Below are 23,658 nucleotides of genomic sequence, written 5' to 3'. Positions count from 1 at the left end.
CTTAAGCGATTTAGAGCACTAGCAGAGGCATTCAAAATTAACTCTAGTCCGTAAAAAAAGTGTGGCCTCAAAAGTGAACTGAAAAGCTTCACTTTTGTTGAAATGGATAACATACAAGCCGTAAGCCTCAAATGTCTCAGTCTGGCATAGATTTTCGCGCATTGGGAGTTAACTTGGGAATCCCACTCTAAATCACGCTGAAAAATTATACCGAGATTAGAAACCTTATTAACATATTCAATAATATCATTATTAATTACTAAGCTTGGTAATTCAATACGTAAATGCCGTCTGGAAATGAACATGGCTTTCGTTTTGGGTGAATTTATTGGAAGAAGATTTCTTAATGACCATAGCGAAACATTTCTCAAATCATTGTTGATTGAGCAAATCATTTCATCGACAGATGCATCAATTGAATAATGATATAATTGAACATCATCCGCAAACATGTGAATCCTGCAGGTTTGTAGCACTGATGGAAGGTCATTGATGAATAGAGAAAATAAAATTGGACCCAACACTGATCCTTGAGGTACACCTGATAATATACTGATGGGTGCAGAGAGTTTAGCATCTATAGCAACCACCTGAGAACGAGCACTTAAATAAGAATTAATAAAATTTACAGCCTTACGAGAGAATCCGAACTGGTGGGATAACTTTTTCAGTAGTTTGACGTGAGAAACCCTGTCAAACGCTTTGGCAAAGTCAATGATTAGTAAGAAAGCAACTCCTCTTCTATCAATAAATTTTGTGTATATCATCGTGAACTTTAAGCAATTAAGAAAATGTACTGTGTCCTGATTGGTAGGGACTGAGCAGGTCAAATAGATTTCTATACTCTTGAACCTGGTTTTAAAGCTAATGGGACGAAGGTTATTCAAAATTGTGCCTGTTGCTTTTTTTTTTCCTAATTGGAATTACTTTTGAGATCTTCCACGCCCAAGGAAATTTACCACTTGATATAATCAAATTAAACAGATAGGAAATTGGGGCTATAACGAAGGGCAGGATTTGCCTAATAAATTTTAAGGAAATTCCATCTAAGCCAATTGCATTAGAAGTTATAGATAAGATAGCCGACAAAATTTCCGTGTTACTAAAAGGAGAAAAATTTAAACCATCAGCGTTCACAAGTGGTATCGCTGGTAATTCGCAGTCTATAGTGAATTTTTCACCAAAAAATGCATTCACTTCATCGGTAGAACTGTTAAACTTTATGCTGTTATTAGAACTACTAACAACATTCAAATGCTTTACTTTTTTCCACATCTCTTTGCTAGAGTTAGCAGATACCATGAAAGTACTTAAGTAGTTACGTTTAGCCTTGTTTATCAAATGAGTTACACGGTTACGTAACCTTCTAAACTACATGTGATCTTGTTCATTTTTTGAAGTGAAGTGAAGTCTGTACGCAACATCTTCCTCAATTAAAGGGTGTGTCACATCAAATTGCATCACGGAAAAAAACGCTGTAGAAATTCGCCCAGTAGACCGATCCTTTTGAAAATTTTAGACAGTAAAATAAAAACTATTAAGCAACTTTTGGCATTTTCTTTTTATTCATACTTCGAGCCCAAGCCCGTATGTTCGCACCTTCCTCTTTACCCCGTCCATAAGGTTCTGTACAACGTCAGGTTGTAGTTTTTTTTTTAACAGAAATCCATTTTCTCTTGAAGTCCGCCTCCGATTTGACAACTTTTGGATTCTTCCGGAGGGCCTGTTTCATAATCGCCCAATATTTCTCTATTGGGCGAAGCTCCGGCGCGTTGGACGGGTTCATTTCCTTTGGCACGAAGGTGACCCCGTTGGCTTCGTATCACTCCAACACGTCCTTTGAATAGTGGCACGAAGCGAGATCCGGCCAGAAGATGGTCGGGCCCTCGTGCTGCTTCAATAGTGGTAGTAAGCGCTTCTGTAGGCACTCCTTAAGGTAAACCTGCCCGTTTACCGTGCCGGTCATCACGAAGGGGGCGCTCCGCTTTCCGCAAGAGCAGATCGCTTGCCACACCATGTACTTTTTGGCAAACTTGGATAGTTTCTGCTTGCGAATCTCCTCCGGAACGCTGAATTTGTCCTCTGCGGAGAAGAACAACAGGCCCGGCAGCTGACGAAAGTCCGCTTTGACGTAGGTTTCGTCGTCCATTACCAGGCAATGCGGCTTCGTCAGCATTTCGGTGTACAGCTTCCGGGCTCGCGTCTTCCCCACCATGTTTTGCCTTTCGTCGCGGTTAGGAGCCTTCTGAGCCTTGTATGTACGCAGGCCCTCCCGCTGCTTGGTCCGCTGGACGAATGAACTTGACAAATTCAGCTTATTGGCGACATCCCGGACCGAACTTCTCGGATCACGTCTAAACTGCTTAACTACGCGCTTGTGATCTTTTTCACTGACGGAGCATCCATTTTTGCCGTTCTTCACCTTCCGGTCGATGGTTAGGTTCTCGAAGTATCGTTTTAGTACTCTGCTGACCGTGGATTGGACGATTCCCAGCATCTTACCGATGTCCCGATGTGACAACTCCGGATTCTCGAAATGAGTGCACAGGATTAATTCACGACGCTCTTTTTCGTTCGACGACATTTTTCCAAATTTACGAAAAATTTACAGTGAAGCATGGCCAACGTGATCTATACACTCTTATCTGATTATAAGCGAAAGCTGAAGATATAATTCCTGAAAATTAAATTTCTACAGCGTTTTTTCCGTGATGCAATTCGATGTGACACACCCTTTATTGCGTTCAATATCATTATTAAACAACTTTGCTCTTGAGTTGATCCTCACTGGTCGTAGAGGGACAAAAAATTCAAAGAAACTTACCATATTCGTATTAAAAAAGTCAAGAGCTAAGTCGAAATCAGTAATAATATATAATCGGGACCAATCAAAATTTGTCAATTTGCACGTAACCACTGTGGTGTCGGCGGCATTCAGACGCTAGTTTTCGTACGTAACCACTGTGGTGTCGCCGGACGCCAAAATGTTAAGGTAAGTGATTTTGGTTTGTCCAGTCGAAAATATTTTCATGGTTTGCCCACTTTTATGAATGCTCTAGTTCAGCGCACCTGTGTCGAATCAGTTATTCGAATGTTTCAAAACATATAAATAAAATTGTCTTTGTATCAGATTTACATAGCTAAACCATGTAATTGATACATTTCGATGACCTAGATTCTAATAACGTACAATTTTGAAAGCGGAATGAACGTTATATCGAGTTCCCCTGTATTTATTTTTTTATATAACATATCCAAAAATCAGAGAGGTATTTTTTTTGGGTTTGATTTATGATTTTTCAAAGTTAACGGATGGTCCGAACAATCATGTTTCCACTTTTTTCCGGAAATGACTTCAACATCAACATCAAAATCAACTGCTGACCAATCTTGACTGAGATAAACATTCAAGCAAACTATTGAAATTTCAAAAATCTGTAAATATGGGTACCTATATTGTTGAGGTACCACCCGGACCAACATCAAAATATACATCCCTGTAGTCAGCACCGCGTATAAACAAGCAGTACTGTCAAATTTTCATGTCATAGGAAACAATTGGATTGAACTATAAGAAAACAAAGTGTTTTGTAGAGACGTGAATTTCCTTAATATTTTTTCTCGAAATTATTAAATTGCATTAAACTGAACTCGATTGTAAGACAGGTATAACATTAATATCAATTATAAAATGATCATTACGAATTAATGAATAATTCTATTAACTCTATCAGTTACCGCACTAAACGTTCGTAGAGGTTTGGTTGATAGTTACGTAGCAGGAAAAAACGTGGACTACTCATGTGAGTTCTTTATGAATACTTTGTAAAACAATACTCACGTTAAATAAATTTCAGTTTTTGAGCTGTTTGTACCACAAGCTTAAAAAAATATAGTTCACCTAAATTCTATCCGAACATATATATACATTAATACAATTTCATAAAAAAGTATGTATGTTTTCTGATTTGCACCATTACTGAAAGACGTTAGTGGAAAAAGCGTAGAAACCTACGTAAAAATAGGTAATGATAGGTTTTCGCGATTATCACACATACAAAATAATTGACAATAAAGTAACACCAGATGGACCAGAAGAGTACCTGGTGCAGAACGATCAAGTCTTCGCTACCCCCGATCTTCGCAACCATTCCATAGAAATTACTTATGAATCTTGAAACAAATTTCTGGCATCCCTGAATTATTTTGTTTTGTAGCTCATATTGCATCAAAACAAAATACACGTAAATGTTTTGCTCAGTCACCTCGAATCAACAGAAAAGGGGCGAAAGCTAGATAACACAAAGCAAGATAACGTCCGGTCATAAGTTTGCAACTTGCAAACAGTGATAACGCGCCATGGCCGCAAGACTGCGTCCAGCTCATCTGCTGATCGAACAATTCGGATCTGTGCGGCGGATAAGCATCAATAATCCCCGCAAGAAAAATGCCATCAACTTGCAAGCTTATAGCGACTTGGCAGATGAACTAAACGCTGCAGACGAGGATGAAAGCGTAACGGTGGCGGTCCTGACGGGAGTTGGAGATTTCTACAGCTCCGGCAATGACATCAGTGCTCTGATGTCCAGCGATAAGACGATCGAAGAGCGGCTGGAATCTTCCAACAGCCATTTGACCCGAATGGTGCGAGCCTTCTATTCGTTCAACAAGTTGCTGATCGGCGTCCTCAACGGGCCGGCAATCGGAGTCGCTGCAACGACGGCAGTGCTATGCGATGTTTTATATATGGCCGATACGGTAAAATGCGACTAGCATGCTAGCATCTGAATAAGGGAAATTTGTTTCAGGCTTATATTCACACGCCATTCACTGCTCTGGGGCTCTGTGCGGAGGGGTGTTCTTCGTACACGTTTCCCAAGCTGATGGGCCGCAGTAAGGCGTCGGAAATGCTGCTACTGAACCATCGCATGAGTGCCCAAGAAGCATTGGAATTCAACGTTGTTGCGGAACTGTTCAAGCGCGAAGATTTCGAATCGAAGCTTTGGCCGAGGATTCTTCAGTACGGGAAGCTTCCTGTTGGATCCATCAAAGCGACAAAGCAGCTTATGAGGAAATTTGAGTCGGATAAACTCGAGGAAGCTAATGAGCGCGAAGCGCAAGTACTGGCCAAACGATGGTTTACTGAGGAAGCTATGCAAGCGATTGTGAATTTTATGTCGCGCAAAAGTAAGATGTAACGTCACTTACATTCCATTCTTTTAGAATATAGTTGACCTCGATGGACGCATTTTCATGATTTTCTTTCATTTCTATCGGAATGAAGCAATTAAATCAGGCATCTGGTATTTAAAATGCCCTATATTTACAGTAAACTTTGAAACTTACGATTGCGTTCGCTCCTCCTCTACTCGTGTTCGTTTACCTCTGACCGGAGATGAAATGATACCCAATAATTGACAATCCGCTTCTAATAATGTCAAATCTTTGTCGGATCCAAGAAATCGTGTTGAAAGCTCCAAATCACGGACGCGCAATCGAACCCGAGCCCCGCGGACATATTCTCTGTGGAAATACGATTTGAAATTGCAATCAAAATGTTAAATATTTTCGCACAAATGTGTTACTCCGCATTTTTCGTTGGTCTTGTGCAAACACAATGGAACTTCCAGCCGAAATCGATGTATAGATCGTCCTCTACAACATGAAATATTTTCCCGACGACTATCCTGTTCTCCGGATCTCCCAACTGTAATGAAAGTAAAGAATACATATTTGAACAATTCTTAATTATGATTGAAAGTGTTGATCTCACGTCAATGAACTTAGACTGTCTCAGTAATGTGGAAAATGGTTTCGATGGTTCACTAACTGCAGTATCAGTTTTTGGTGAGGTATGTTTCTGAAATGCTTTCGCGAATCCACCCAACTTGGGCGGTTCCAACTGCTCCTGCTGAGCATGACCTTCGCCGGTCTCTGAAGGATTCTTTGCGTCACTGAATGATCTAACTATTACGCATGAGGCATAACGGAACTTTACTAAGTCAATATTTTTCGGTAACTGTGAGGACAACTTGATGAAGTTAATCATTTTAATGTTTGTGTTATACAACAGAGCAGTAATGTAGGATAAATTAGAAGTATTTGGTAAACATTTAATGAATCTGACGTTTAGGGTACGTTTAGTAGTTTTATTCTTAGCAGTTTGCTCACATCTAATTGTGAATCGTTTCCAAAGGGCCTCATAGAGAGTAATCCCGTTATATCCACACTATCGGTGGGCCAATTTACTGACAATTAGGTAGATTTGCGTACTTTTAGAAAAATCCTCGGTCGAAAACTACTAAATACATTTGGTAATGCAAAATTAGTAGAATGTACAAATTTTTTGTACATATTGTCAACAAACCCGCATCCCTACCAGAGATTAGTATATTTTACTCGATAACATTAGTAAGCTTGGATATTGTCATATCTGAAAACTGGTGAGAAAAGCGCGTATTAACCATTTTCATTGTTCCCATAAGGCAATACGGAGGTATAATAAGGATATAATTCTGATACGTGCATTTTCGGCGAGAAAATGTAGCCGATATTGGGCTTCCGAATCATGGTTCTGCTTGACATATGTGTTTATTAGTACGGTCGAAAATGACTATAGATTGGTAGTATTTACCAAAAAATTCGTTATATTTACTAATTATTTCTCTCAGTGTACGTACAGAAATTTGAGTGCAGTGTCCAATACAGAAATATGAGTTCAGTGTCGAATACGAAAATTTTAGTTCAGTGTCGAGCACGAAAATTTTAGTTTAGTGTCGAATATAAAAATTTGAGTGTCTAGTTCAAAAATATAAGTCCAATGTTGAACACAGAAATTCGAGTTCAATGTCGAATACAAAAAAAAATGACTTCAATGTCGTATACAGAAATTTGAGCTCAGTGTCTAGTTCGAAAAATTGAGTTCATTGTCGAATACAGAAATTTGAGTTCAGTGTCGAGTACGGAAATATGACTTCGAATACAAAAATTTGAGTTCAATGAAGAATAAAGAAATTTGAGTTCAATGTCGAATACAGAAATTTGAGAAATTTGAGTTGTCGGATGAAAAAGAAATAGTTCAGTGTCGACAGTAGCGTAGCATGACCGGATGGCACCCTGGGCGGGTGTCACCCCTCCAACAATACTTAGTTTTCGTAAACTGAGTAAATAAAGAAACGTTCTGACAGCAGTTAGTGCAACACTGGGGTTGAAACTGAACAAAAACGAATTCGCTATTATCAAAATCATATTGTCCTCATAAGCCCAAAGAGTTGTCGAAACAAATCTGCTGCTTTTCCCACCCAAAACGAAAAAACTAGGAGTAGGTTATATCTGTGATATAACTGCAAGATTAACGTAAGCCTACCATTGTAGCTTAGTAATCATTTGTTTGAAGTTGCATCTAAATCAATTCTCAATAAATGGATGAATGGATATTCTGTTTTCCCTTGGAATTGTCTTACGTTCTGTTCAAATATATACGAAATAATATTCTTTCGTTTGAGGTCTCGACACTCAAATCATCAAGACAAGATATTCAATCCTCCGTACATCCGAAATATCTTTCCGGTGATATAAAAAATCATCACGGGAACACCTAGTTAACTGCCCACATAAGTGCGAAATCTTGGGTGCATTCACAAGCTAACGATTTTGTAAGTCCGTTCATCACGGCGGTAAAAGAAACTGACAGCGCTAGGCAAGTTTTTATGATCAATAAGTAAAAACAAAAAACATCTCTCGTAGATTTTTTATCTTTCGAATAATGTTGTTTTCATACCACTTCGTTCATCCGGTAGAGAGATATTAACGCTCAAAACATTGTACTCCGAACGTAACCCCCTTGTTCTCGAGACTTTGAATTTACACCCCATTACAGAAATGAACGATGTAGTATGACGAAATAATGAACATAAAAAAACAAGAAAGATTCTATAACCTGGACTTTTCTATAGTGACTTGTTTTGTTAGATAATAACATAAGTAGTAACCGGTTAGCTTCATTCAAATTCATGATTTTTTTCAATATAATATACTTGTCTCAGTTATGCGTGACACCCGGGGCGAACCGCCCCCTCTACGCTACGCCACTGAGTGTCGAATACAACAAAATTAAGTTCGAATACAACAAAATAAGAGTTCACTGTAGTGTCACACGAATTTTCACATTTCAATCAAGTACGTGAATCAAACCGACAAGATGCAGAAGATGTGAAAGTGTTTAATAAATCTTGACTTTCTTAACTAGCATTCCCCCATTAAAAAGAAAATACCGTTCTGAATCATATTTCTGACAACTTCATATTCCGGACACTCTTTAGAAATAACTAGAAATATTTAATGCCTTGATGATCTTTGTAAATAAAAGTGGAAGGCCAAACGTGTTGCTAAGCGCAAAACCCGAAGAAGGACTCGTCCGATTCGAGCCGTCTTTATTTTGTTATGTTTGTCTCTGCCCATAGAACAATACAGTGGAAAGAAAATGGCAAAAGATTTTCAGGTGGAATAACGCGCTTTGAAAATAAAAATTCACAAGTGAATCAATAATCTTCAACGCATCTCACTAAAATATCACTTTTATTGGTCTTTTTCGAAGTGATTTCATTGCACGCTATTATGCTTTTAATCTGCGGGAACCTCAATTAAATGTATGTTCTTCATCGATAAAACACTTATTGAAAATAGCATTTTCACATTCATGTGGAAGGCAATTAAATATAAACACAAATATTGTCGTCACGATGTGAAAAATTAGTATGGCAGAGCATGCTATGTCGCTCGTAACTCCACCATCTTCATTTCCAAGACATTGAGAGTGCCCGAAATATGCACCCTCATTCCGGTTCACGATCGGCGATTGGATTGATTGGATTTCACAATCCGATCGAGTTCGAATATTTTGCATTCTACCCGTTCACCTTAAATCCTGAAGGGCAGTGAATGACGAACTTTCATCGCAACTGTCATACAACTATGAAATCAAAACAAAAACAAAAGTTTTTTTCCGCCAGTCACCTTCGGAACAATTATTCCATTTACTGATTCACATGTAATTCGAACTCTTTGGCATCCGAAGTTGCGAAGGGGAGCCAAGCTTTGCGTGGATCGTAACTATCGCCGGAAAAGATGCGGGAGTGATCGGAGCCGCTCAAATCATTACTCCTCACGCGTTTTCAATGTTCCGTCAGGAGAAGTCTCGCTCTCATCGGAAGAAGTTAAAGAAGGATCGTTTGGTTCTTGTCAAATCCAAACGACCGAATTTGCCCAATACCATTGTACAAAGGAAGCGTGTTGCCGGTTCCGGAGGCACTTTGATGTCGTATGTAATCAAGAATCTTGGTCTGAACAAGAGAGTGGAAGATAATCAAGATCCTCGTGAGGCACTTCTCAAATATGCTAAGGATGTACAAGAAAATTCTTATTGGATTGTTCCAGCCTACTCCAAAATGCAATATTTGTCCATGAAGATGAGCCAAAGAGTAAAAAAAGCGAAGAAACAATAAAGAAAATAAAAAATATTAACGCTTACATCTCAAATTCTCAATTTATTATAATAATCTTTAAAGATAGCATCCTGCAAATGGAAACAGTTGCTAGCAATCTTCCATATGTCGGCTCCGGCTTGCAAAGCTTCCATTAACGCTTACCTTCCGGATTTGGCGATCGTACCAAGGTTATTAACCAGATCGGTTTTGGTCATTCCGATACAAGTATCGATGTTAGTCAGAGTTACAGCTTCCTTGTTAAAAATGAGCTTGATAAACAGCTTCTTGCCGCTGCTGAGTTGCCGCTTTTAGGGGTTCGATGAGCGATTTATAACGAATTTTGTTGAGAGCACACGAAGAGTTGGTGATCAATACACGCAAGAATATTTCTTTGTTCGGGTAGAACGAGTTGATGATATGCGACATCAGCTGAGGAGCTCAGCCTGGAATGCAAAGGATTCCACATCTCCGGTTGGTTCTGGCATCTGAAAAATAATAGTTTTAAACAATAAAATCAACCGAAATTACGCAAGGCTTTTCAATTTGAAATGTAAGAAAATTTCGCATTTCACAATAATCGATATTTAGAACAGGAAATATACATTCCTTCGAGTCCTTTTGATCTTTTTGTAAAACATTCAAAAGTTTTACTGTAAAAGTTGAGTTTTTCAAAAACACGCTCTGGAAAAGTCTGTCTGAAAACGTCTAAAACTATCGGCTAATGAAAACCAAGGCGCGTAGAAGTATATCCTAAGGTGGACCAACTTGCTAAAACCACTCTTCAGTCATCTTGGAAGTCTACTGTGTTTTGTTTGTAAACAAAACACAATACGCTAGTGCCGAAGCTCGTTCCTGATCAGTCTGTCTCTTTCACGCTTCAAGCAAATAATTTCCCTTCTGCTTTCTTCCGTACTGTTTTCATATACCGCTCTCCTAACCAACTTAGTGACGAAACGGCCTCACCTAGTACCATAGACCCGTCTCGATGAAAACCATTGAGAAATATGGTTTTCGGCCGTTTTGGCATTTGCCAGAGTAAACGTCATCACCTCCAGAGATACCAGATGATTTTTTTTAAGTCTGCTACGAAAATGTTGATGTGTATAAATATCCGCCAGCTACCTTTTTAACCGTTAAAATCGCAAAATGATGTCTAAAAAAAGAGGTTGTTAGTGCAGGAAACTAAACCAAACCAGAAGAGAATTACCACATCCCTGCAGTCTGCAACAGAATAGAATTGGCAACGAAAATTAAATCAGTAAAATTCCGAACATGTCGGCAAATTTGGCATCCTTTCATTGTTGAAAAACAAATATAAAAATAAAAAAAATATTTCTGAAGGGTTCTCGAAGAACATTAATGATTATCATCGATAGTCATCAGCTGTGCTGCTTCTGTTGTTTTGACAGCTTGTATAACGTAATTCATAGTGATGTCTAAATTTTTCACTTATTCGATTATCGATTAATCGTTGAGGCATTTTACAATATTCGATTCACTCGAATAATTGTCATTCAATGTTCGATTAATCGAGCGAATATTTATTTCTTGTAATAATCACGTATCATGTTGTCATTCTGGTCACGTGGTCTATCGGGTTGTCTATGTTGGATGGTTTGATAAAAAAAATTGATGTATCCTAATTCTTAAATGAAAAATGCATTAACTTTAGAAATATTCCTTTTTTTATTAATCGCGATTACATTAACAATTATTCGATGTATTCATATTTTGATTTTTAATTATTCGATACAAAATTACTCGATTATAATTTCAGATATTCGATTATTTGAATTAATCGAACGATTAACCGACGTCTCTAGTAATTCACACACCCACTACTTCGGCAGTGTTTTGAGTGTTTTGCTTACTTACCTCGGATGTAAAATACAGTTTTCCAGTGAAAAGAACGGTTTTTGTCGATCACAATGACCAGCATATCGATGCAAGATATTGAAGCGGTGGACGACTACTGGGGACCCACCTTTCGCACCATCCTGGAAGGCAATTGCCACGATCAGATTGCGGAACAGCTTGAGACACGAATTCGATCCCACGATAAGGATATCGAGCGGATTTGCAACCTCTACTACCAGGGATTTATCGATTCGATAAGAGAACTTTTGCTGGTGAAATCTCAGGCCCAAGGATTGAACCAAGAAGTGCAGGCGCTAGATCAGGGTTTGGCGAGCGCATCCGCTGGTGTCATTGCCAAAGGAAATGACCTGGTTAAGGCGAGGAAGGTTGAGGGGAACATTGCCGGTGCGATCGAGGGTCTATCCAGCTGTCTGCCAGTGTTGGAGTGCTACTCGAAGCTGTTGAAACAGGTGAAAGAAAAGCGTTATTATCCGGCACTGAAAACGCTGGAAGTGCTCGAGAATGAATATCTGGCGAAAGTATCCGGATATCGATTCTCACAACAAATGAGAGAGGCAATTCCGAAGCTAAAAGAAAATATCAAGAAATCATCCGAAGAAGATTTTCGTGAGTTTCTTGAAAATATTAGAAAGTTTTCCCCCAGAATCGGAGAGATTGCTATGAAGCACACGAAAGAGCTCCAGAAACGTGATTTAGACACGATCATAGCCGAGTACAAGCAAATTGCATTGAATGGGGAATGCATTGACGATGAGGAAGATGTCAATGCCCAGGATTTAATAGACTTTTCCCCAATTTATCGATGTCTGCATATCTACACCGTTCTGAATGATAAGGAATATTTTGAGAAGGATTACCGCAAGCAAAGAAGGGATCAAGCGAAACTTGTTCTACAAGCCCCACAAACAATGCACGATAATCTCGAGGCCTATAAAACGTATATTTATTCTATTGTTGGATTTTTTGTGGTCGAAGACCACGTTATGAATACTGGGGGTGAAATTGTTACCCAAACATACTTGGATGACCTCTGGTCTTCATCATTGACTAGAGCTGTGAACGTGCTCAGCATGTCCTCTTCTTCCTGTACGGACCCTAACATTCTCCTGCGCATCAAAAATCTGATAATGCTTAGCATCACAACTCTCAAAAACTACGGTTATACCGTCTCCCAGCTGTGGGACCTGCTGCTAGAAATGCGCGACCACTACAACGAAGTTCTGCTCCAGCGTTGGGTCAACGAGTTCCGCGACATCCTCGATAGAAGTGACTTCCTACCGTTGGAAGCGTGCACACAGGAAGAATACGATGCCGTGCTGGAGCGCTTCCCCTTCCACTCGGAACAGCTGGAAGCGCAAGATTTTCCGAAAAAGTTTCCCTTCTCTCGGATGGTCCCGGAGGTGTACCACCAGGCGATGGAATTTATGTACGCTTGTATGAAATTTTCCGAAGAGCTGACGCTTTCGCCGAACGAAATTGCCGCGATGGTGCGAAAGGCGGCAAACCTGTTGCTGACACGTAGTTTCAGTGGGTGCCTTTCGGCGGTGTTCCGCAGCCCAAGTCTTGCACTAATGCAGGTCATTCAAATCATCATCGACACCCAGTACCTGGAGAAGGCGGGACCCTTTCTGGATAGCTTCGTATGCAAGATGACAGGAACGAGCCAGAGCATGACCCAAACGCCGTCGGCGATGTTTCAGGTGAGTAAGTAGATGGATTCATCCAAATAATTGACCGTATCTCAAAATTGTAGCATTCGCTAGAAAAGTGTCGTTTTTTTTCTTCAAGCCTTTTTAAACAGTTCATGAACTTCATTTAAATGATTTAAATTGAATCTTCCTCAATAATAAAGATATCGCATTCTTTGGGGAGCTAAGACCGTTCCTCAGATTTCTGGAAACCTCGCTGAGAATTGGAAATTATCGCTGAAAATTGATGTACCGGCGACTGTCGCGTTACCCGTATTTGGACGACAGAAAAAGTTCTCATCAGGCCGCGTCATCCGCCATTAGGTTGTCTCCGAGAGTTTCGAACGAGCCGTTTCGTCTGTATTCGGATGGCGTAGATTTGAATGCTTACAAAGGATTTTTTTTGACGAAGATTTGAATGCTTACAAAGGATTTTCAAAAAATTTGGATAACAGGGATTTCGTTGCAAACATGCGTGACAGTCAACATGTTGAACGATTTTAAAGTGGCGATGGTGAAAATATTGCAATCCGTTTTTCGCAATACTTTTCGGCAATATTTGAACGGTGAAGGTTTTGTCCGAAGGTATGCATTCCTGGAAAGGACTTATAAGTTTTTGAAAGTGGTATAACGACCCGCTGTTATGGTTGTGTTTAGCAGGATTGTTGATCATTGAACTGCGAACGAGTTCCATAGTAGTAGTATAGAGCTTCCCGAAATTAATAAAAAATAAATGGTAGACTCTCGCTTTTTTGTTGGCATCCGCATTATCTAAGTACTGGTATACATGACCTCTGAGCTGGATAGTTTAATGATTCCTTTATTGATAAAACATAGCTTTCATGCTGAAATGCCCTTTTGCGTTTGCACCTCATGTTTGGTTTTTAATGCGTTATCCGCGATTTTCGTTATCCGAGAGGATCTTGCTACACTATTCCGCGTATAATCGGGGTTCCACTGTACTTGCATATTAGGGAGCGCCAAGCATTCTAGGCAGAGTGTTACCGAAGCATTTGAATTTAATCCAATTTTTTATGACGTAGGACTACGCCTTTCAGTAGGGGCGCCAAATCAGAAAACGGTTCAACATTTTATGATAACGTTAATAAATATTCTCGCTACGAATGAATTTTGATGGTTCACAATCGAATCGAAAAATCAGAAATTTGTTCGATGTGCTGTAAATTATGATTCCTTGATCCATAAACGGTTTAAATTAACAAAAATAGAAAGCATTCCAATTTTCTCATACATTTGTTCTACCCATTTGTTGTGAATTGTTCTCGTGTGGATAATAATGAATCATCAATCCATATTTAACTGTTCCTACTATACCATTCGACCATCGAACCTTTTAGGGTTACCAAAACATTTTTTTTTCAAAAGAGTTGTTTAACTCTTTGTGGTCGTTTGGTTGCTCTCATCTATCACAGCAAGGAATCATGCTTATCTTATATTTCACTCAACCGAGTATCAGTTTATGCTTTTCCTAAACGAAGCTTGATGTCTAGCAAACTGTTCACGAATCAATGCGGTGCTCTTATGAGTAATAGATAACGGTAGGGCCGAAATCTTCGAAGGTGTGAAATGAAGACCGACTCTACTCTCAGTAGTATCGCTTTGACTAGAACTGCTTCGGCAGTCGTCGTCAACAAAAAATGAATTGACTAGCGAAGATGACTGATGAACTAGTCCAGTCAGTGGTTATTCTAACAAATCTGCCTCTTCATTAAACTAACTTCAATCCACATTTCTACCCCCTAGGAACGAAATTGTTACAAGCGTATGCATTACGCTTGTATTATTATTACGCTTATATTATTATTACGTATTACGAAAACTTGATTTCTGATGCAAAAAAGTAGTTACCCCATCAATGGACGGTTTATTGTCTACCCATCGTGGACTCAAATCAACGAATGCGATAAAGGTCCTCGCGTTAGAATTATCATGATTAGTAAAAAGCGAGTAAAATAGCGCGCACACACACTGCACGCTATTTTATACGTGCGAGTAATTCTCGTGTACGATACAAAAAAATCTAGCTCCCCTGTAGCGTATGTCAAACCACGTTGAACTCAAACATCGATGCATGCATAATGATACATGGGAGAGAGAGGAACGAATTAGTTTTGGGAGAACGCACTTCAAAATGCAATGAAGGCAATTTCTAGATCAACATGTCAAAAGGGCATATCTTCTATAATCGATTCTCTTCATCTACTTTCTCTTTCATGAATAACTCAGTATAACCAACATTTCCTTGATGTGTTCGACGATAACTAGTGGGAAAGAGAACCTCGTTTATCAAACTACATAGCAAAACTGGAGCAAAATCTGTCTGAAAGGCCGTGATTATCGAAAGAGAAGTCGATGAAGAGCATCGATCAGAGAAGATAGACCCTTTTGACATCTTGATCTAGATTTCACTGGGAAGAATGAAATGAGATGTTGTAGAGGGGGAAAGTGGCTAAACGCCCGATTGACTGTTTAATCGTTTTGGCGGAGAAACTGCGTGAAGAAGCCAAAAGTCATTTCCGACTGAATACGGATATAGTCAGTCAGATCGTCAGCTGACTATCCTCAGTTGACTATGACTATGCAGAGCCCTGGATGTAACACAAGTGATTACTGTCATTCATACAAGTATCTGAACGATCCACTAATGTTTGTTGATATATTCGTGAAAGGTAACTTGCATGATACATTGTGTATCATTCGATATTGATCGAAATCCAAACACTGGATTCATCCGAACAACAGTTGTATGTTTACGAAAACGTTTCAACCGGGACGATTTAGCCACATTCTGACCAAGCCGAATTTTCAATGTGGGTGTCCAAAATCAAAATTCTTCTCTCGGCTTCCATCCTCCACAACTTTTTCAAAACAAAACGGAAAAATCTGGTAAAATGATAGATTTTGATAAATAGCAAAAAAAAATGATTTCGAATCCTTACAACTCGAGCCTTTCATAATAGATCGCAAAGATGTTTGCATCAATTGATAGGAGATATTTTTACGCATCTATCACAATGAATGACATTTTATTTTTCTTCAGATAAACAATTGAATGATTGTGAAATCTTAAGCATTATCCGAACGCACTATGTGTCACGTTTTGATTGGTTCAATTTGTGATCCACAAATGGTTCCGACCGAAAGAAGCAACCAGAGTAACAACGGAATATAATTTGAATACAAGCAAAACATTGAAGCGTAAGCCCTTGTGATTCTACCGCCAGACGAATCAAATAAAAGTTGCAGTTGCTTTTCGAAAAGGTCATTTATGTTCTAACCGCGAAGCAGAACTCATACGCTAAGGTCACCGTTCCAGCATAACCACGAATATGGTTATCAGCAGCTAGTAGTGGTAGCAGCGGCCAGCGAGTTTTTATTTTGTTGTCATCCAACGGATAACCGTCACCCATCGTTTTCGTGTAATCGATCCATTCAGCACACAGTGATGATACTGGTGAAAAATTGCCTTCAGGTTGTCTAGAAGAGTGCATTGGCAAAGTAAAGACACAAATTTCGATATACGGAAGTTTGTTCTCGCGAATCCATTGGCGCTTTCCAGGGCCACCAAACCTTTCACAAAGAAATTTATTACAATACAATTCCATACAACAGTTCGATGCATTCTAAAGTGATATCCGAAATGATAATTTAAAAAATGGTTTTTGTTTGGGGAGAATTTCTGTTGATTTAGCTCAAAAACAGCTTATTGTTGGTTGGGACTTTCCGATCGATTAATCAGTTTTTTACGAATTCGTGCACAGTTTCCGAATTGAAAGTGGCGTCAAAGTACAACACATTGTAAGCTGGATGAAAAGAAGAAATTTTTCAAAAGCGAGAGCTGTGTTCATTATTATAGTTATAACAAACACATTTCGATTTCAGAATTTTTGTTGCAGTTCTGCAAAATATGCTGAATAGTATAATCCCTGAATTATTTGTTTAGGAACGATGTTTTTGGGAGCGTAGGAGATGTAATTTTGCCAATAGATACAGGAAAACTACTCGGATATTCGATGAATTATTCAAATTGACAGCCCTTGGTGTAGTCCTACGTGTCTTCAGTTATGTCTCCGACATTATCCATCCGTCCTTGTTTTCACCGAAATTAGTCAAAATATGAGAAAACGCCGGCAATTTCTGCAGACAACACAATTAATACATTTTATACAGTTTTTTTTAGAGACATAAAACTTCAAATTGGAATAAAACACAGATAAATAGTGTTAAGTCGAGATTCCATTGACGTTACACTGAACGGCAAGTCGCATCTATCCGTTGGCAGACGGAAAGAAGGCGACATTTTTCGACACGTCAGTAATGGAGATGGAAACGATTGTCGCATTGTTCTGCTTCGATGGAAAGATACTGTGGAGCGCGTGTAACGGCCGCAGATCGTATGTTGCCTTAATGTCGACTAAATAGAATTACGGCCACAAGGTGAAGGTGGAAGCTAGCCATTGTAGTAGTATAGGTAAACCCACGTGTAAAAATGGGGTAATAGTGTTTGTGAGAGAAGAGCAAAGCACATGTAAATAGATCAATTCACTTATCAGACTGTGTGGCGCTTCATTGACACGAGTCTTTGAATACATTTGAAAAAAATAACAATTCAATACTGAAGATAAATGTATGAACGATATGTTCCGATGAACGATTGCAAACATAAATATATATGGAAGGTGCATTTGAATATGAAGTAAAATTCTGATTATACGCGAGCGTAACATGAGCAAATTTATAACACATGCGAATTGGGGCTATTTTGATATTAACAAGTTCTTCCGCATAGTATCGATGCTGATAATTCCTCAATTTTTTTCCTTCGTTGGTCGTATTGTTTTCACATATTCACGTTGGAGAGTCTTAACCCTTCTCTTCGTTGGCCGAGACATTTAGATTGAATGTAATACTTTTCCGTTTATTGTTTTTGAAAGCATAGGGAGCCGTGGCAGTGTTCCGAGCTCTGCAATACAATTTTCTTACCCTATGTTAAAGTTGCTAAAACTTACATTATATACCCATTAAACGTAAAAATAATGATTGTATTGATATCAACATAATTTTATCCTATTGATTTTCATAACATGAACCGCTATAACTCAGGAATAACATTTTATTGAGTGGTTTTGATAGCTGTTTCGATGATGTTGTCTGGCATCAGTGTCGAAAAAATAACGATGCTTTCACCAATACAAACAAAACCATTGCCGAGGATTGAAAAATGAAAATTTAACTTTCAGAGCACTTGCTCGAGTTTTCCGACGTTTTTCACTATACAGTGCGACAGCAGATGAAAATTTAATATCTTGTGAGTAATCGATTAGAGTTTGGTTGATATTACTTCATGGGAAGTGTGCGAAAACTATCATTTTCTTCACACTGTTTCGCAAAATTATTGATTTTCGGGCGAGGGGTGAGGGAGGGAGATGAAAGAAATGAGCGCCATTGTGGCAGCCATTTGTGGCTAGCTTCCACCTTCACCTTAACTGCCATGAATTTGTTTTTATTTTTTTTTAATTTACTTCGCCACTCCTTAATTTGAATAATAGTGAAACTGTCGTAAACTCACATTTTGACGTAAGCGCCAGAGAGAATTTTTAGTACGAAGCTTTTCTTAAAACTGCATGTATGATCAGCATAGCTGTACGCTACAAAAATCAGGGGCTTTATTCCCAAATACACTACACGTGAAAACAATGTGGAATGTGTACAACCTTATTCCGGATTACACGCAACTATAGACATTTGGTTTGTTTGCTTCTTTATTTTTAAGAGGCTTTAAACTTTGCAGTTCATTCGCCTCCAAGACATTTGGTAGAATTCATTATGAATACACCGAGTTCATCCATTGATGTTATTCCGGTTTACATTTCACGCTCTCTTGCGACAGAGACGAACCAGCCTACGGCTGAAAGTCTCTTAAATAAAGACAAAAAAAAATGGATCGTCTCCTATGTTTCAAACTAACCGGGCAATCGATGGAACACAGGTTTATTTGCGAAAGGCCGCCGCTTCCGACGGCGGGTCATCGGCCAGTGTATTTCGGCTCTGGTGACGCGAAAGTACGAAATGTACCACAATTAACTATTAAATTGAGCTCGAACTGTACCCGCTATTGTTCCATTTCTTGCTTCATATGAAAATCAGATGGATTGTAGATATTTATTGCATCCGTTAAAAAACGGTACATAATCACCAATCATAGGCTCTAAATTCCTGAAGTAAGTCGAGATCCAAATTAAATTCATCATTCTCTCTTTTTTTTCCCTCCCACCACACAGGTCGCTCGCTCCGAAGCCGAACAGCAGGTGTCCACCAAGCTGTGCTCGAAGCTGGACGAGTTCTTCGAGGAGCTGGAGGGCTACGATTGGCTGCTGCCGGAAAGCTACGGCCATGCGTCACCCTTCGTTACCGACATGATTGCATTCCTGCAGAGCACATTCCAGAGCTTTTCGTACATTCTGCCCGGTGTGGCACAAGCTGCCTGTCGGAAAGCGTGTGAACATGTCGCCACCCGGATCTACAAGCTGATACTGTCCGATGAGATCAAACAAATTTCCGGCGGAGCGCTAGACCAAATCAATCTGGATCTGATGCAGTTCGAGCTGTTCTCGGCTTCGGATCCGGTGCCGGGCTTGAGGGAAGGCGATCTTTCCAAGTATTTCGCCGAGATCCGTCAACTGCTGGATTTGCTAATATCGGAGGATTGGAGTGCTTATTTGCATGATTTTGGGAAGGATGAGAATCGTTACTCATTGGTGAATCCTTCGACGATTATTGTGGTGCTGGAGAAACTTCGCGAGGCGGACAAAAAATCAATGCTTTCGCTGATGAAATCGAAATCAGAAAGAGACAAGAAAAAGTTGCTCGAGACGGTGCTTCGGCAGTTGAAGCAATTAGCTGAAAGACAGAGTTGAGCGAAACAACAATAGTTACTGGATTTGAACGTTTATTTATGAATACATATTAATAAAGTGATCCATAAGTTAGGCGTCTAGATTAACCCCCTCCAGCAGTTCCATGACCTTATCCACGCTTTCAGTGTCCGGTTTTACCGGAATTGGTGCTGGTTCCACTGGCGGAGCTTCTTCTCGTGAGTTCTTCCGTGAATTCGATTCCTTTTCCTTGGCCATTTCGGCGTCGCTTGAATTCTTCCTTTTGTAGCGTCGATCCCTTGGTCTTTCCTTATCGGACGCTTTTTTGGTCAGTTTGTGCCGTTTGTCTGTTTCCTTGCCACACGAGGTTCCCGGCTTCATGCTTTTGTCTGATGATCGATCCGAATCGCTTTTCTCTTTCACTCTCTCATCTTCACTCTTGGTGCCTCCCTCTTTTGTGCCTCCGGCCGTTCCTGACGCTAGACGCTTCCTCGGTTGATAGATCTCAATCGAAGGTCTGTCTTTGTTCCGGATCTTCCGGGCCTCACGCGCCCCTCTCAACTTTTCGTCGAAGTCATGCTTTCTCTCGGAGCTGCTGCTGTCTGCCGCGGGAGTGTCCATAGCCGGAGTTGATTCCTTCTTGCCCGCTTCGAACTCGCCGGGTGGCGATTTTTCCGTTGTGCATTTTGTTGTGGGAAAAGCGGGAGGCAGCGAAACGGAGGATTCTCCCAGGATTATTGAAGACTTCTCTTTCGGTATAAACGGGGCTACGTGGGGCGTGAGGACACTCTTCTTAATGTCAACCGTTGGAATATTAGGAATAGATTTGAAGTGTTCACTGGTAATCGAACTTGGCCCGTCATTCCGTTCTTCAAGCTCGGCAAGGCGCGTTTCGGCTCGAGCGCGAGTTTCCTTCCTGCGTTCACTGTACTTCTTAACTTCCTTCTTAGGAACATCTTCCGTAGGGCTGTTTTCCACCTGGCTCTCCTGCTTGGGACTATCCTCTTTGCCCTTGTTGGTGGTGCCATCTGGCGGTGGCTTCACAGATTTCTCTTCTTGTTTCTTTGCCTTATCCTTATCCCTGCGTTGACGGTCCCGTTCTTGTTTCCGATTGACATTCTTTTCCTGTTCAACATTACTCACAACTTTTTCTAGCTTCGGCTTTTCTTTTTCCCTATCCTTTCGGTTCCGCTGTCGTTTATCCTTTTCCTTTGCCCCCTTGGATGGCTCTCCCTTTTCGTTAACTTTCTTGGCGCCATCCTTCTTGCCATGATTCGGATCTAACCTGGAAGGAACCGTGCGCACCATAATATCGTCATCGTTTTCCTTCTCCTCCTTTATAACTTCCGAGACAGTCTTCGATGGCTGAATTTTCTTCTGACGATCCTCCTTTTTCTGTTTCTTTTTCTCCTCCATCTTCTTGCGCTTCTCCTCACGCTTTTCCTGCTTCTTCTGGGCGATAAATTCTAGCAAAGGTGTCGACGTAATTTTCTTCTCATCCTTAATCTTATAGCTGTACTCCAGCTTGCTTTTGCTCTTCCCAGCGGACTCCTTCTCCTCCGCCTCCAGTGCCTCTTTGAACGCAATAAAGTGCGTATCCAACTCGATGCTTCCACATTTGACATCTTTCTTCCGGGAGCGATTCCGGGGAAGTTCCTGGAACGGAGCATATTCTACCACCGCAGGATACTCCACTCCCTTGGCATCCACAAAAATGTACCCATCAAATTTATCCTTAAACAGAAATATATCTTCGGCTGTCGTGAAATTAATATACGCTCGGGACGACGCATTTTTCCCCAAAGACCAATCGCCAGAAACGAAATAGAAATCGTCGTACTCCGGAATCGGATCAATCTGTTTGCGGAAAGTTTCCTCATCCATCGATGGCGGCAAACGGCGTATAACCACCTTCAAAAAAAAAACTCACAAAATAAAATAATTCGACCAGGTCACCGATTCTCCTCACCTTGGTCAGCGGTTTCACAACATCCTTTTTGTTTTTCTTGTTCCGCTTGCTATTGCCTCCCTCTTTTTTCGCCCTCGCTTTTGGTGGTTCGGAAGGCCCGGGCGCCGGAGATCCATTCTTCGTTACCGCAGTGGGTCCAGTAGCAGCCTCCGGCAGAACAGCTCCGAGTTCCGTCGATTCGGATTTCTGTTTTGCTTCCACCATCGTGGCTAACAACACCTATCGCGGCTACTAATAGGCGATCACTACTGGTTTCACCACTGTTAGGAGAGATAAAAAAAAAAGAGAAACCCGCAAAAACTAAACGCAGTTCCTGCACAATTTCACCAGAAAAATGTGAAAGTTTAGCCAAAAACAGCAGCGACTGCTGCCAAATTGATATTTTTTGTTTTTATTCTAATTGGGTACACGCTGATTTCGGAAGGTTCGAATAGGTTTTTGAATTACCCATCGCACGAAAAATCAATGATGATTTTGTCCGAAAATTATTTTATTGGATCATTTTTTCAAATTTATTTGTGTATTATTTCAAAATAAATTCAAATCCATTAATGTCTACACTGAGAGAAATAAGAAGTAAACATAACGAAATTTTTTAGTAAATGCTACCAATCTATAGTCATTTTCTACCGTACTAATAAACATATTTGTCAAGATTCGTAAGCCCAATATCGGCTACATTTTCCAGGGGTACGACTAAAACGTCAAATCCCTCATATTGCCAGTGTACCCAATATTGCTGCGGTTTACTGACATTTTGGTTCAATCAATTACTGTTGTGTACAACTCGGTGCGGTTATATAGTCGAATAGTGGCTAACTTTAAACTCCATGTTAAATGTGAACACCTCCATGTGAAACCGGAATATGAAAATCGCTCATGCAGTTAGAATAAAGCAGCGCATTTTTCGATTTCAATCCTCGTAAATGATATGTTGATAAACAAATGACGCCATATTGATTTTGATTTTGGGTAGCCTATATTCAATTGATGTCTAACCCCTGACATTTTCCCGCAGAAAATGCACGAAAATGCTTATATCCTTATTATACTTCCGTATTGCCATATGGCAACAATAAACATGGTTAATACGCGCTTTTCTCACCAGTCTTCAGATATGACAATATCCAAGTTCACTAATGTTATCGAGTAAAATATAATATTCTTCATGAGTGCTACCTTCAAGCGGTCCAGTTGTTGACAGTACTGGTCCGAATTAAGCGTTTGGCCATAGGGAAGCAGCTCATAATAGATTATTCCTTGACAATCCCACCAAACACACAGCAGAACCTTCCTGGCCGCTAATGAGGGCTTGGCCACCGTCTGAGTCGCTTCAGCGGGCTTCGACCACGACCGTTTGCGCTTCACGTTGTCGTAAGTGACCCACTTTTCATCGCCAGTCACCATCCGCTTCAGAAACGGGTCGATTTTGTTGCGATTCAGCAGCGATTCACATGCGTCGATACGGTCAAAGAGGTTTTTTTGCGTCAACGAGTGTGGCACCCATACATCGAGCTTCTTTGTGAATCCAAGCTTCTTCAAATGGTCAATAACGGTTTGATTACTTATCCCCAGCTCTTGGCCGATGCTACGGCTGCTACTATGCCGGTCTTTCTCGGCTAATTCAGTGATTTTGTCGCAATTTTCGACGACAGGCCTTCCGGAGCGTGGCGCATCTTCGACGACCTCTACACCAGAACGTAAACGTTGAAACCATCGTTGTGCGGTGGAAATGGAAACTG

General features: G+C 40.2%; 4 protein-coding genes across 4 annotated transcripts; 2 read left to right on the top strand and 2 right to left on the bottom strand.

The window, feature by feature from the left end:
- Nucleotides 1-4,218: 4,218 nt before the first annotated feature.
- Nucleotides 4,219-5,254, top strand: LOC129767783 (enoyl-CoA delta isomerase 2). The gene is made up of 2 exons (XM_055768968.1): nucleotides 4,219-4,758; nucleotides 4,809-5,254. Exons 1-2 carry the CDS (start codon nucleotides 4,360-4,362, stop codon nucleotides 5,196-5,198), a joined length of 789 nt encoding a protein of 262 aa, XP_055624943.1. The 5' UTR covers nucleotides 4,219-4,359; the 3' UTR covers nucleotides 5,199-5,254.
- A 45-nt stretch (nucleotides 5,255-5,299) lies between these two features.
- LOC129767784 (28S ribosomal protein S28, mitochondrial) lies at nucleotides 5,300-6,129 on the bottom strand. The gene is made up of 3 exons (XM_055768969.1): nucleotides 5,774-6,129; nucleotides 5,586-5,707; nucleotides 5,300-5,523 (listed from the first exon to the last, which is right to left on the bottom strand). Exons 1-3 carry the CDS (start codon nucleotides 6,047-6,049, stop codon nucleotides 5,343-5,345), a joined length of 579 nt encoding a protein of 192 aa, XP_055624944.1. The 5' UTR covers nucleotides 6,050-6,129; the 3' UTR covers nucleotides 5,300-5,342.
- Nucleotides 6,130-11,302: 5,173 nt separating this feature from the next.
- LOC129769619 (exocyst complex component 6) lies at nucleotides 11,303-20,077 on the top strand. The gene is made up of 2 exons (XM_055772000.1): nucleotides 11,303-13,063; nucleotides 19,354-20,077. Exons 1-2 carry the CDS (start codon nucleotides 11,414-11,416, stop codon nucleotides 19,987-19,989), a joined length of 2,286 nt encoding a protein of 761 aa, XP_055627975.1. The 5' UTR covers nucleotides 11,303-11,413; the 3' UTR covers nucleotides 19,990-20,077.
- On the bottom strand, nucleotides 20,004-22,332 carry LOC129769620 (regulator of nonsense transcripts 3A). The gene is made up of 2 exons (XM_055772001.1): nucleotides 21,917-22,332; nucleotides 20,004-21,858 (listed from the first exon to the last, which is right to left on the bottom strand). The coding sequence occupies exons 1-2, from the start codon at nucleotides 22,118-22,120 to the stop codon at nucleotides 20,059-20,061; spliced, it is 2,004 nt and encodes a 667-aa protein (XP_055627976.1). The 5' UTR covers nucleotides 22,121-22,332; the 3' UTR covers nucleotides 20,004-20,058.
- Between the last annotated feature and the right edge of the window lie 1,326 nt (nucleotides 22,333-23,658).

This window comes from Toxorhynchites rutilus, chromosome 2 (genome assembly GCF_029784135.1).
Source record: "Toxorhynchites rutilus septentrionalis strain SRP chromosome 2, ASM2978413v1, whole genome shotgun sequence".
Lineage (NCBI taxonomy): Eukaryota > Metazoa > Arthropoda > Insecta > Diptera > Culicidae > Toxorhynchites > Toxorhynchites rutilus.
The sequence above is the reverse complement of the archived record's forward strand: the minus strand, read 5'-3'. Positions and strand labels throughout refer to the sequence as shown.

Excerpts from the sequence above, each read along its gene's own strand:
- LOC129767783 (XM_055768968.1), top strand. The coding sequence starts at position 4,360 with ATGGCCGCAAGACTGCGTCCAGCTCATCTGCTGATCGAACAATTCGGA. Across the intron at positions 4,759-4,808 it reads TTTTATATATGGCCGATACG|GCTTATATTCACACGCCATT; the intron begins GTAAAATGCGAC and ends AATTTGTTTCAG.
- LOC129767784 (XM_055768969.1), bottom strand. The coding sequence starts at position 6,049 with ATGATTAACTTCATCAAGTTGTCCTCACAGTTACCGAAAAATATTGAC. Across the intron at positions 5,708-5,773 it reads GACAGTCTAAGTTCATTGAC|TTGGGAGATCCGGAGAACAG; the intron begins GTGAGATCAACA and ends CTTTCATTACAG. Across the intron at positions 5,524-5,585 it reads AGACCAACGAAAAATGCGGA|AGAATATGTCCGCGGGGCTC; the intron begins GTAACACATTTG and ends GTATTTCCACAG.
- LOC129769619 (XM_055772000.1), top strand. The coding sequence starts at position 11,414 with ATGACCAGCATATCGATGCAAGATATTGAAGCGGTGGACGACTACTGG. Across the intron at positions 13,064-19,353 it reads CGCCGTCGGCGATGTTTCAG|GTCGCTCGCTCCGAAGCCGA; the intron begins GTGAGTAAGTAG and ends CCCACCACACAG.
- LOC129769620 (XM_055772001.1), bottom strand. The coding sequence starts at position 22,120 with ATGGTGGAAGCAAAACAGAAATCCGAATCGACGGAACTCGGAGCTGTT. Across the intron at positions 21,859-21,916 it reads TTGTGAAACCGCTGACCAAG|GTGGTTATACGCCGTTTGCC; the intron begins GTGAGGAGAATC and ends TTTTTTTTGAAG.